We start from the raw sequence: 12,104 nt of genomic DNA on the forward strand, positions 1-12,104 counted from the left end.
CAACGGCTCCCCTGCACAGGAGCAGAGCTTGGCAGGTACTTGGGCTGATGGAATCTGGCTCGGTGCCATGTGGTGAGAGCAACTTAATTCTCTAGGGAGGGTAACTTCTTCCCAGTTCCCCTGGGAAGCCCATCCCTACCCAACCCCACGCAAAGTTGAAGACATACTGCATCTCAGCATGTGTTGCATATGAGCAGAGGCCTGTGCTTTCTTGTGTGGCATGGGTGGGCTGGGCTGATTGGGGGAGACCCAAAGCAAGGAGGTTTTGGGGGGGTGAGGAGAAATATTGGTGTAACTTCTGGCTAATGCTCTGCAGGATATGGGTCATCTACCAGGAGAGATGTGAAGGGGAGATGCATATCCAGGGGCCTAGTGCTCATGACGATGGGTTTTCTCGCCCCCTAGGCAAACTGCTCTGAAGATCTGGGCCGCTGGCTTGGCCTCCTGCTGGTTGAGACTGGCTCCCAGAAAACCCCGGAGGCCCTGCACTATGACTACGTGGATGTAGAGACAATAGCCAACATAGTCACCGCTGTGAGACACTCCTATCTGTAAGGGGCTCTCCTCCCATCGTTCCAGAGCTCTGTGTGTGTGTGTGTGTGTGTGTTCATTCCAGCTCCGGCATGAGGCTCACCTGGTGTGACCCCCACCTCCACCCCCAGCTAAGCCTGGGAGAGCAAAACTCCCTGTGAGGTCATCCCAGCCAGCAGTACTTCCACTGTGGATGCATCTTGTCTCCAGACCCAGGTGGCAACACAGCCCCAAGTCATTGCATGCATCCTCAGAGCCAGAATAAACCATCTGCCCCATGAGTAGTGTTGTGGGGTAGGGACATGCGGTGGGAAAAGCAACGAGAGGTTATGAGTTGTGGGGCCCTGAGCTCTGTGTGCCTTCTGAAAGCTGTCTAGGGCCTGGAGCTCAGGACTGGGACCTGGTAGCTCTGGCTATGCTGAGTGGACTTGGTCAAGTCACTGCATCTTGCTTCTGGAATGGGATAATATCTATTACCACATTTCTAAAAGTGTGGGGCACCTGCCTCTGGGAGAAGGCATCGGGGGGTGGTGGGGGGAGTACAAAGGGCAAGCTGGGGGTAGGGAAGTGTGGAACACACAAATAAAAGCCTCCCCATCTTCAACCAGCACATGGGATATGGCCAGGGGGGCAATGCCTGACTGGCTTCATTTCCCTGAAGCAGGGCTCGGCTCTCAGTGGCATGGGGGAGGGGAGGCAGTACTAACTCATGAAAGTTTGCAAAAAGTGCTTTGAGATCTTTGGGTGAAAGGAGCTAGAGAAGGATAGTGTGTAGCTGCTGCTGTGTGGAAGGGGCTGACACTCTCTACCTCCCCAGGTGGGCCAGCGCCTCCCATGAGAGCCAGGCTGACTCTTCCCGGGTGGTGTATGATGACGTCCCCTACGAGAAGGTGCAGGTACAAATGTGGCTTGCTTCCTATCACGCTCCCCACCCCCGGAGAGGCCATGGTCCTTCTCCCACCCAACCTCTTACGACCTCCAAGTAACTGAGTGCTGGGGAGACAGGCACCCTCTTCCCCTCAGTGGCACTTGGGGTGACTGCTGAGAAACTGTGGCACCGCCCTGAGTGTGGATTTCTGCTCCTGCCTAGTACTGATGCCACACAGTGTCTCTGCGGGGATCTGTTTTCATTGCATCCATCCATGCAGGCAGAGGAGCCACCGCGGCCGTCGGGGGCCCAGGTGAAGCGGCATGCCTCATCCTGCAGTGAGTCGTCACGTCGCGTGGACCCGCAAGTCAAAGTCAAAAGACATGCATCAAGTAGGTTCAGATTCGCCCACTGACAGATATGCTGTGGGACCGAATCTCAGCCACATGGGAGGGGACCAGTTGGCTCAGGGATTGGGGCCTCCCATCTCTGGTCACTTCTTCCTATCGAGCCCCAGGTCACTAATGGCAGGAGCCATTCCCAGCCGCTGAGATGAGCTGGTGGGGTCTTAGTCCCATGTGGGCTAGTGATGGTTGCAGGTGGCCATGTGTCCTTTAGGAACTGTAGTAACTGGCAGGCTGATCTGAGAGACCTGCAGCTTCTCCTTCCCAGCCCAGGGCTCTGGTATGTTTGCCTGCTGTGATGAGTGGGAAGCATGAACTGTCTCTGCTAAGGACAGAGTGGGGACTCAGCTGCTCCTCGGGCACCTTTCACCTGCCCTGGATTCACTAACGAAAAGCGACCCCTCCGCAGGCAGTGGGGAAGAAGGTGCCAGGTTCACACTGAGCCTGCATGGGCTTCAGTGCATCTTCCTGGGGAAACTGGTGTGATGTCGCCATTTCCACAGGCAGCCCCTTCTCCCTGCCACGGCCTAGTGCAGCCTCGGGAGCTGACCCGGCTAATCTGTGACACTCCCATCATGGAAACGGAGACCTCAAGCTGCGAGTCCTGAACTCGTCTCGCTGAGCCTGCATTTTGCTCTCCTCTATAGAGGCAGGGGCTAGTGTGCGAACTCCCTGCCTGACCAGCTATGTCCTTGTTCTGTAGATGCCACCCAGTACAAGTATGGGAAGAACCGGGCCGAGGAGGATGCCAGGATGTTCCTGACGGAGAAAGAGAAGCTGGAGAAGGAGAGGACTTCTATCCGGAATCAGCTGGTGACCCTGCGGAAGGAAAAGCGGGAACTCCGGGAGGCCATGAAAAGCAGCACAGGTATGGAGCCTACTGCAGCCCAGGCAGGAGAGGAAATACCCCCTTGGCTGATCTGAACTCAGCCCTCCAATATGGGATCATGGCAACAGTCACCAGACCAGAGGACATCTCAGCAGTGAGGCTGGTGGATTTTTAATGCCCAGCAAAGCAGAGGATGAGGTCAGGGTGAATAAAACCCAGCAAAATGGTGCAAGTTTCTTCCATCCTGCTCTGCCAATGCCCCTTAGCCTGACTTGCTGCTGCTGACCTGTTCTGGTCCCAGCTCTGGCCATGCACTGGCCAGGCCCCCTGCTGGTCCAGTTCTCCAGACTTCTCATGAGCATGACAGTCCTGCCATCTCCTTGGTCACACCCTGTACCCGAGAAAGCCCCTTCCTCTCTCCCCCGACTGTGCAGACAGGCCCACTTACACTCCTGGCTAGCAAAGGTGGGATGTGTCAACTATTTATTTAGCAAACTCCTACCCCCGCCCTCCCTTGCTCCGCCATGGGGGTTGCTCATGACTGTACCATCATCTCTCCCAGCCCTGGTGCTGCTGACTCCTTGCTGGCCAGCCCCAGCATGGATGCAATAGAATGCAGCCTGCTAAACCCAGGGTTGTGAGTTCAATCCTTGAGGGGGCCATTTGGGGACTGGTCCTGCTTTGAGTAGGGAGTTGAACTAGATCTCTTGAGGTCCCTTCCAACCCTAATAATCTGTGATTGTGTGAAAATACTTCCTTTAATGCCCTCTGCTGGAGCTGGTGTGCTCCTTTTGTTGTTTGTATTCCTTGTTCCTGGCATCCCCTCTCAGGGCCGGGGTTGTGCCTTCAGCCGTCTGCCAACCTGGCTAGGGCTTTCCACTCTGCTGGGCAGAACATTGGGTCCCAGCTGTAGTGCTGAGTCACGGGGGATCTGGTGCACCTGCTGCTGCAGCCACCTCAAACTGTGCCCAGCGGCATCACCTAGTGGCCAAATAGGTGTGTGTCCCTCCAGTAAAAAAGGCAGGTCCTTGTATTGTTTCCTTTTCAGCTTCTAAGGTTGAAAAGCCAGAGCAGAGAATGTACTAGTACTACACAGGAGCACCTCAGTTACAAACACCTCGGGAATGGAGGCTGCTCTAACAAAACATTATGGTTCTTTCAAAAGTTTACAACTGACCATTGACTTAATACAGCTTTGAAACTGTACTATGCAGAAGAAAAATGCTGCATTCCCCTTTATTTTTTAGAAGTTTACATTTAACACTGTACTTGGGGGTTCTGTCTCTGCTGCTGCCTGATCGTGCGATTGACGGATCAGTTTGTAACTCTCGTGTTCATAACTCTGAGGTTCTACCTACTGATAAATCCTAGCAAAGGAGAGCGGCTGCAGCAGGGCATGTTTAATGGATATCAGACACTCGAAACAGGCCCCCACCAGAATGGCTGATCTGAGATCTTCTAGGTGCTGGCACATCACTGCTGCCATCTGCAAACCACACTCACTAGAGGGGTGGTAAATTTGGGCTTGGGAGCCTCCCTTCACTCTACAAACGCCATCCCATCTCTTCATGGCTCTGTGCTGAACTGACAGGACCTGATTGGTCTTGTTCCTTGTCTCCTTCAATCAGGGAGGAAGCTGAAGGAGCTGGAGGAGCAGGTGGTGGCCCTGGAGGAGCAGTGCAAAGGGAAGGAGGAGCAGCGCGTGGACCTAGAGCTCAAGCTGACGGAGGTGAAGGACCGGCTGAAACAGTCGCTAGCAGGAGGGCCAGCTCTGGGGCTCACCGTGACCAGCAAAGCTGAAAATGGGGTACGGAGTCACTGCCTTCCTTTCCACAGCCCTGGTCTTCCAGCAGGTTCCTGTTCCCCTGCAGAATCATAGATTAGGGTTGGAAGAGACCTCAGGAGGTCATCTAGTCCAACCTCCTGCTCAAAGCAGGACCAATCCCCAACTGAATCATCCCAGCCAGGGCTTTGTCAAGCCTGACCTTAAAAACCTCTAAGGAAGGAGATTCTACCACCTCCCTAGGTAACCCATTCCAATGCTACACCACCCTCCTAGTGAGAGTTTTTTTCTTAATATCCAACCTAGACCTCCCCCACTGCAACGTGAGACCATTACTCCTTGTTCTGTCACCTGCTACCACTGAGAACAGCGGAGCTCCATCCTCTTTGGAACCGCCCTTCAGGTAGCTGAAGGCTGCTATCAAATCCCTCCACTCCACCCCCACGCTTTTCTCTTCCGCAGACTAAATAAGCCCTGTTCCCTCAGCCTTGCCTCGTAAATCATGTGCCCCAGCCCCCTAATCATTTTCGTTGTCCTCCGCTGGGTTCTCTGATTTGTCCACATCCTTTCTGTAGTGCAGGGCCTAAAACTGGATGCAATACTCCAGATGTGGCCTCACCAGTGGCAAATAGAGGGGAATAATCACTTCCTTTGATCTGCTGGCACTGCTCCTACTAATGCAGAGGAGTGGGAGTCTTTGTTTTTTCTGTTGGCTTGTGCCTGCTTCAGGCGGGAGATGTAGGGATACAAGTGGAGGGCCAATGCACCTCAGTCTCGAAACCTGCAGCCTCCCCTCTGCTATGCTCACTCCATCCCACCCGAGGCAGCCCTGCCCTGCAGCCCCCCGCTGTCTTGCTATTTGGCCAGTCCAGTCCTAGGATTTTTCCCCAGTTGTGCAGTGACCCCTCTGCTATTCTAGTCCTGGGCTCCTACCAGCTCTGCCAGTGCCCCTTAGTGTTCAGTCGGTCCCAGCAGTCCATTAGTGGATAGTAAATGCTGCTTGCCACATTCAGAAGCTGTGGAGTGTGCTTTAATCTGGGTTCTCTGGCTGTCTCCTGCTGTCACTACTTTCTGAGTCTCTAAAGGATTATTCTCCTCCCCTCTACCCCCCAGGAGACTGGAAATAAGCCGAATGGGAACCCCATGGAGCACTTGGTCCCGGTGAACTGTGCAGCGGAAATGAGGAAGAGGAGCCCCTCCATCCTCCCTGCCAACAAGGGGAAAGTGCTGCAGAAGGCCAAGGTACAGCTCTGACCTCCCAGCCTGGCAGCATCTTCCTCAACTTTGCCAGTAGGTGTTTGGACACTGCAGCATTCCTAGACCCTGAGGCTGGGGCTGGGGAATCAGCTGGTCACCCCTCCCCCTTCCATTCCTGCCTGCCCCCAACACCACACTCTCATGCATCGGCAGCTCTCCCAGGTTCTGCAGAGCCCCTTGCCAGTGCCTGCCCTCTGGCTGCTGAGAGGGTGGGAAGCCTTGGGACTTAGGAGTCATCAGGTTGGCTGGGGGAGATCATGGCAGTGGCAACTCATGACCTGACTTCCAGGGCAATGGTGGTGGCTCAGTCACTGAAGACCATGGAATCTAGAGTGACCAAAGCCCTGTAGCAGGCAGTAGCATAGGGAGCTGGCCTGGCTTGGTCCCTGAATGGCAGAGCTAGATCAGGCCTCATCAGGCTTTCCCCATATCTAATTTCCAGACAGTATGTCACAAGCTAAAGAAGCTACTCAGAGCTAAACCCTGGCCCACCAGAGTACGTCTGTGCTGCAACTGAATACCTGTGGCTGGCCCATGTCCGCTGAATTGGGCTTATGGGGCTTAGGCTGCAGGGCTATGAAACTGTGACATATACATCTGGGCTCGGGCTAGAGCCTGGGCTCTGGGACTTCTTCTCCCCTTATGGGGTCCCAGAGCCCAGGCTCCAGCCAGAGTCCAAACATCTACATGGCAACTGTACAGCCCCAGTCCCGTGAGCCTGAGTCAGCTGCCGTGGGCCGGCTGCCGGCGTTCAACTGCAGGGTAGACATACCCCTGCTGGCTCCTGAGGGTCTACAGCAGGGATAGGCAACCTATGGCATGGGGCTGATTTTTCAGTGGCACTCACACTGCCCAGGTCCTGGTCACCAGTCCAGGGGGCTTTGCATTTTAATTTAATTTTAAATGAAGCTTCTTAAATATTTTAAGAAACCTTCTGTACTTTACATACAACAATAGTTTTAGTTGTTATATATTTTAGACTTGTAGAGAGACCTTCTAAAAACATTAGTGTATTACTGGCACGCGAAACCTTAAACTCGAGTGAATAAAAGAAGACTCTGCACACCACTTCTGAAAGGCTACTGACCCCTGGTCTACAGCATGGGGCTCAGTAGCTGCAGCTGTGGGGCCTGATTCTTTCTTTCTTCATGCCAACATGCCCTGAAATTTTCTGTCCCTGCCCTCCCCCCCACCCTTTTCCTTGCATTGCAGGAGTGGGAGATGAAGCAAACCTAACTGGGGCAGCCAGGCCTCACCTGCAGCTAACAGACTCGGGCCTTGGGACACACTGAAGAGCCGCAAGCCCCTTTTCCCCAGGGAGAGTGGAAGAGGATTCTGGCAAGCATGGATCTCCAGCAGGGGGATGGGGGCATGGGGAAAGCACCCACCTTCCAATGGTGGGGACGTTTGGCAATCAGACAGGATTGGGTGTTGGGGAGGGATATTTGGGAATGGGCGGGAATCTTTCAGGAGTAAGGCTCCCATGCAGCTGGAATGCCCAGCTCTGGGGAGGAGCACTCCACCAGGACTGGGACATTGGCCATCCCCATTGATGCATTTTGCTCTTGGTAACTAACAGAAACATGGGGGAGCATGAGCTAGGGGAGTGTGCAGGTAACTCAGAGTCAGAGCGCCTGGCTTCTATTCTTAATGGCACCACAGGTGGTCTGTGACTAGATTGTGCTTTACCTCCTGCAGCTCAGTTTCCTCCCTCGGTCAAATGTGGGTCAGTATGATCTGGTCTCCAGTGAGGGGTGGTGTCAGCTTTCATTAGAGGCATTACATTGAAGTGATGCTATTGACATGAGATTTTACTGGATCAGGCCATTGGCGTAGTTAGTCCACTATCCCCAACCAGAGCAGAGATTGTGTGGAGCTAGCCAAGTCTCCTCCCTCTGCAGTAGCCAAGCCCAGAGGCCCTAGGAGGAGACCATGTGACCATGGTGCTTTCTTGTTTATTGTTTGTTAGATCTCTGACCCTTAGAGCATCTGACTTAGTGGGTGGGCTTTGCCCTATTGCAGTCTCTTCTGTCACACTGCAGTTGTCCTTTTTGTATTTTTTTTTATATACATCAGGTAAATTCAGCACAACGGGGGAAGAGAGAGGCTGGGAAGCTATACTTTTTAAAGTGGCCACTGATTTTGGATGCTTCAGTGTTGGGGTTCATGAGTCACCCTGGGCTTAATTCTCAGAGCTACTGCTCCCCCCAGTCTCTCCTGACCGCATATGGAGTGTTGTGCGCTCAGCACCTCTGAGCAGTGGGGGGCCAGGTTGTCTCAAGTTTGTTGCTTCTGGCTCAACTGTTTTATCTAATTCTAGTCTCCTTCCTGCCGGAAATGGCTGTGCTGCAGGGCAACGCTGCCCAGTGCAGGGCAAGGGCTGACGGCCTTTGGAGAACGAATGCTGCGGAAGTTCTGCTGCTAACATCTGAAAGCACCCACATTGGGCCTGGCTCAGCATCTTGGGGCAGGGGGATGGTGTAGGGAGCCGCCACCTCAAAGCACTGTCAAATGGTGAGCTGTGGATGGGGGAGATAAGGGTATTGCCTGAAATAATGGCACATCCTCAACACTGTATGCAGGGCAGGACACCTCCATTTCAGCGACAGCCGCTGGAAGATGAGAAGGACCAGGGAAGGGGGCAAGAACAGAGGAAACGATTTCAGCCAATGTAGTCTGGAGAAGAGTAAGCAAAGCCAGGAAGCCTGGGGCATAGAGGGAAAGCACAAGGCACTCCTCTTTGTTCCTGGACTGCACCAAAGGGTAATGTGCCAGTAAGCTTTTAGTACAACAGAACCTGTGGAACTCACTGCCTTAGGGTATTTGTATGATAACTAGCTAAGCAACCATTAATAAAAATAGCAACTGCAGGTAAATGAGCTGGGCTCAAAACCATCTGTGTTCCTGCCTGCTGAGCTGTTTGATAGTTGTAAATCCCCCACCCCCAGCTGATGTCCATACTAAAGAAATACTGCTTCCGCTCCTCCCCCCATGTACCACTTGTTCTTCATCCAATTTGAATGCACCCTGCATCCACATACACAGGAGCTCAAGCTGGTTTACAGTCAGGCTAAGTACGGTTCAGCGTAGATTATGCTGCAGCAGTGTTGATATTGAATCAATCTCCCTCTTGCTAGTCTCAGTTGTCTTAAAGTCAAACCAGAGTATTGCAGGGGTAGGTGCCTGAGTGGAATTTTTCACTCCTTTGGATGCAGTCAGCATCAGTGAACAGAAGAGAATGATGCACTTGGATAATCCTGTGCTCCTTCATAAAAGTCCAGTTTTGCAGAGACTCCCCATCCCCTTCCCCTGACAGCAACCTTGACCTGGGTAGTCTCCAAGCCATGGTGGGATGCTGTGGGTGAGGCTGCTAAGGAGCACTTCTGATCTCACAGCCCTGGCCATGCCCAAGCCTATGCTGTGATTTGGTGCTATTTGATTGTTGCCTCTCCACAGTTTGGTTGAAGGCTGGGTCTTGTCTCCAAAGATGTAGGAAGAAGGGGAACTGGATGCTTCTGTTCCTTGAAACGCTGTCACCCTCCCAGCACCCACAGCTGCTCCTGCCATATGCTAGAGCATGTCTCAGCATGTCCCTGCACTGCAGACTGCTCCCTTTGACTCCTTCAGTGCTGTGTGGTCTTCCTGGCTCAAGGCAGGTGTCACTTCACGATATGCAGCCATCTTCATCTCCCCCAAGCTCCACTAAGATGACAAGGCATGGAATTGAAGCAGGGGCTCCAAGTTGGTTTTAGGGGATAGATGCCCACCAGTGTGCTGCAAGTTATCTTTGGATAGCCTACAGTCAAACACCTTAGGCCAAAGGCATCCCTGCGGTAACTGTATGTTTTGCACTCAAGCTGCACTAAGGTCATTCTAGTGCACTCTAGAACAATTCCTTCTCCAGTCCTAGCTAAAGGGGGACTTGTAGCTGGGACGGGCTGCAGGCTCAGCCCCATAGGTTCCTCCAGGTTTCTCATCTCTTAATTTTTGAATAGGCTAGAACTGCATGAAAGTTGAACCTGTCAAAATCATGCTTCTGTCTCCTCATAACCCTTTCCTTCATGCTGGCTTCATAATCCCCAGAGGCAGATGTGTCATGCCACAGGCTCTGATCTGTAATACAGTAGTTGTACAAAGAGCAAACCATCTGTTGGTGACAAGCCTGAAGAACAAAACCAAACATCCCTGCTGTATTGCAGTAGGGTTTTTCTCCTATGACTCAGCCCAGCAGGGGCACAGGTGTGCTCCCTCACTAATGAGCCAAGACCGCTGCTATTTCCCATAAAGAAACTAAGGCTTTCACTATACGGTGCCTGCCCAGTGCCCTATGATTACAGGACTCAGTCGCTGGCTCTCAGCTCTGCTGCCTCAACCGAAGCTGGGAGGGGTAGGGAAACAAGCAGGAACCTGGAGACAGAAGCTTGGGCATGGTCATGCCTTGTAGGCATCCCTTCTGCCTTGGCAGCACTGTGTCACTTGTGCCACCTGCTTTTGGATATGGGGGATGGAAGGTGGCTGGCTCAGCATGTTGTGCCCCATGCTTCCTCTGTAAGAACCATCTGCATTTTATGGTGCTGTGTTCTTTCCCCTAATAAAGAGACTGCTGTACAGAACCCAGCCTGTGTGCATTTATTGAGCTCAGCAAGGGCTGTGTCTGGGCTAGATTTAGGTAAGGGGAGGGTTAGTTGTCCCCTCCCACTGGCGGCCTGGTGCCATAACCCAAAAGCAGCCTGACAGCGTGATGCTGTACAGGCTGGGCTTACTGGTCCTGCCCTGGGGTCACCAGAGCAGAGCTGGCGGTGTGCATGCTGGGACCTTTTGGCAGGGGCATGCCCCATAGCCTGATCCCTGGCTAGGCAGGTGTAACATTACAAACTGCTGCCCATCACAATTGGTGGCTCTGATGCACAGCATGCATATACGAAGTGGGGCTGCTCAGTAACATCTGCTGAAGCTGCTGTCATCACAAGGGAGGGCAATCTGCTCCCTGCTGCTCAATAGGATAAAAGGGGGGCAAATTGGAGGGGAAGGATGGGCTAAGTTGGGAGGGAGGAGGGACTGAATGCACAAGAAGGTCAAACAGCTGGAGGCAGGAGAAAGAGAGGGATGGAGGGGGAAATCAGGGGCAGAAGATAGGAGCTGGGGTTAAGAACTAGTTTGAGATGCTGCTAGACAGTGGCAGAGGGGACAAACCTGACAAAAGAAGGGGCAGAGGAGATGAAAGTTACCCCAGATGGAGTGAGCCATCTGCAGTGGCTGCAAAAATCAGATGTTGGGGTGGGGGGGCAGAGGATTGTACAGTTCAGCACCCACTTCCCAAGGCTGTGTTCTCAAAGCACCGTGCATCCCAATGCCTAGACAAGGCAGCTCTTCTTTGTCTGAAATAATGTACTGAGCAGCCAAAGGAGCCTTGAGTCAGTGAAATATTTTATGTATACCCCCTTCCAATAATGGTAAGTGTCAGATAGGTTTTTAGTGTTTAAAATAATCCAGCTCAGTCTCTACGTCTGGATAAAGCCTCATAGCAGTTCACAAATTTGTCTTTGCTGCTGTTTGCTTTGCCTGAATTGGACTGCCTTTTTCTTCTACTCAATTTAAAGGAGTGACACTCCATTTACAATGATTTACTTTTTAAAATGCTATTTTAATTACTCCTAGCACTTCATAATTTACCTTCATTAACATTGTGCAGATGGATATCATTGTGCTAGTTAAGTGATATAGCAAATAATCACTGAAAATAGTATTAGTTACTAGTAGCTTCAGCAATGACATCTCACACAGTTTCCAGTAGAGCACTTCTGGTTGGTATTGCAACATTTTTACTTCTAAATGTTTGTGCTTTTTTCATTTTTTATACCCAAGTTTATTCTTTGGGATCATATGACATCAAGGCTGACTGATTTCCAGTTTTTCTGATGCCTTTGAGCTGCCAATGCGGATTGCCTTTGTCAACAGGTATTTTGCATCTTTATCCAGCACCCTAGTGTGTTTTTTTTTTTTCATATCACCACTTATGTGTGGAACTTGGTTCCCAAATATTCACCACAGGCCAGATTTTTAAAGGGTGAAAGCACCTAGATGCTTTTGAAAATCCAACTAGTTGTCAAAATACCTTTAAAAATCTGACCCTAAGGGCATTATACTATCTTGTATGTAATTCTTTTCAAAGGCAAACGTCTACTGTGATGTTTAGTAAATATAAATTTACAACCCTGAGAGAGATGACTGACAACCATAAGTATTCAAAAATCATGTTGTACACCAAAAAGTCATTAAGTTAAAATAAATACATTTGGAGTCGTCTTAATTTGCCTTTTTGTTTCTGAGCCTTTAGGGCAAATAAGCTTCATACTTTGCTGTTACCTTTCCCAAAGAATCCATATACCTAAAATGGTTGTGCATTTGTATAACCTTCAGTACCATTTTGGA

At 51.5% G+C, this 12,104-nt stretch overlaps 1 protein-coding gene across 3 annotated transcripts in view; it reads left to right on the plus strand.

The window, feature by feature from the left end:
• Nucleotides 1-10,279, plus strand: part of AFAP1L1 (actin filament associated protein 1 like 1) — a 55,645-nt gene extending 45,366 nt beyond the window's left edge. For 2 of the 3 annotated variants that reach the window (XM_050962613.1, XM_050962616.1), the window contains exons 13-19: nt 406-551; nt 1,349-1,427; nt 1,680-1,791; nt 2,507-2,671; nt 4,261-4,439; nt 5,529-5,657; nt 6,885-10,279. In XM_050962613.1, coding sequence (XP_050818570.1) covers nt 406-551; nt 1,349-1,427; nt 1,680-1,791; nt 2,507-2,671; nt 4,261-4,439; nt 5,529-5,657; nt 6,885-6,908 — 834 coding nt within the window. In that variant the 3' untranslated portion in view covers nt 6,909-10,279. Of the gene's footprint in view, nt 1-405; nt 552-1,348; nt 1,428-1,679; nt 1,792-2,506; nt 2,672-4,260; nt 4,440-5,528; nt 5,706-6,884 lie in introns of all 3 variants that reach the window. The other variant, XM_050962614.1, reaches the window with a different exon arrangement.
• The last annotated feature ends 1,825 nt before the right edge of the window (nt 10,280-12,104 follow it).

Source organism: Gopherus flavomarginatus, chromosome 7 (genome assembly GCF_025201925.1).
Source record: "Gopherus flavomarginatus isolate rGopFla2 chromosome 7, rGopFla2.mat.asm, whole genome shotgun sequence".
Taxonomy (NCBI): Eukaryota; Metazoa; Chordata; order Testudines; family Testudinidae; genus Gopherus; species Gopherus flavomarginatus.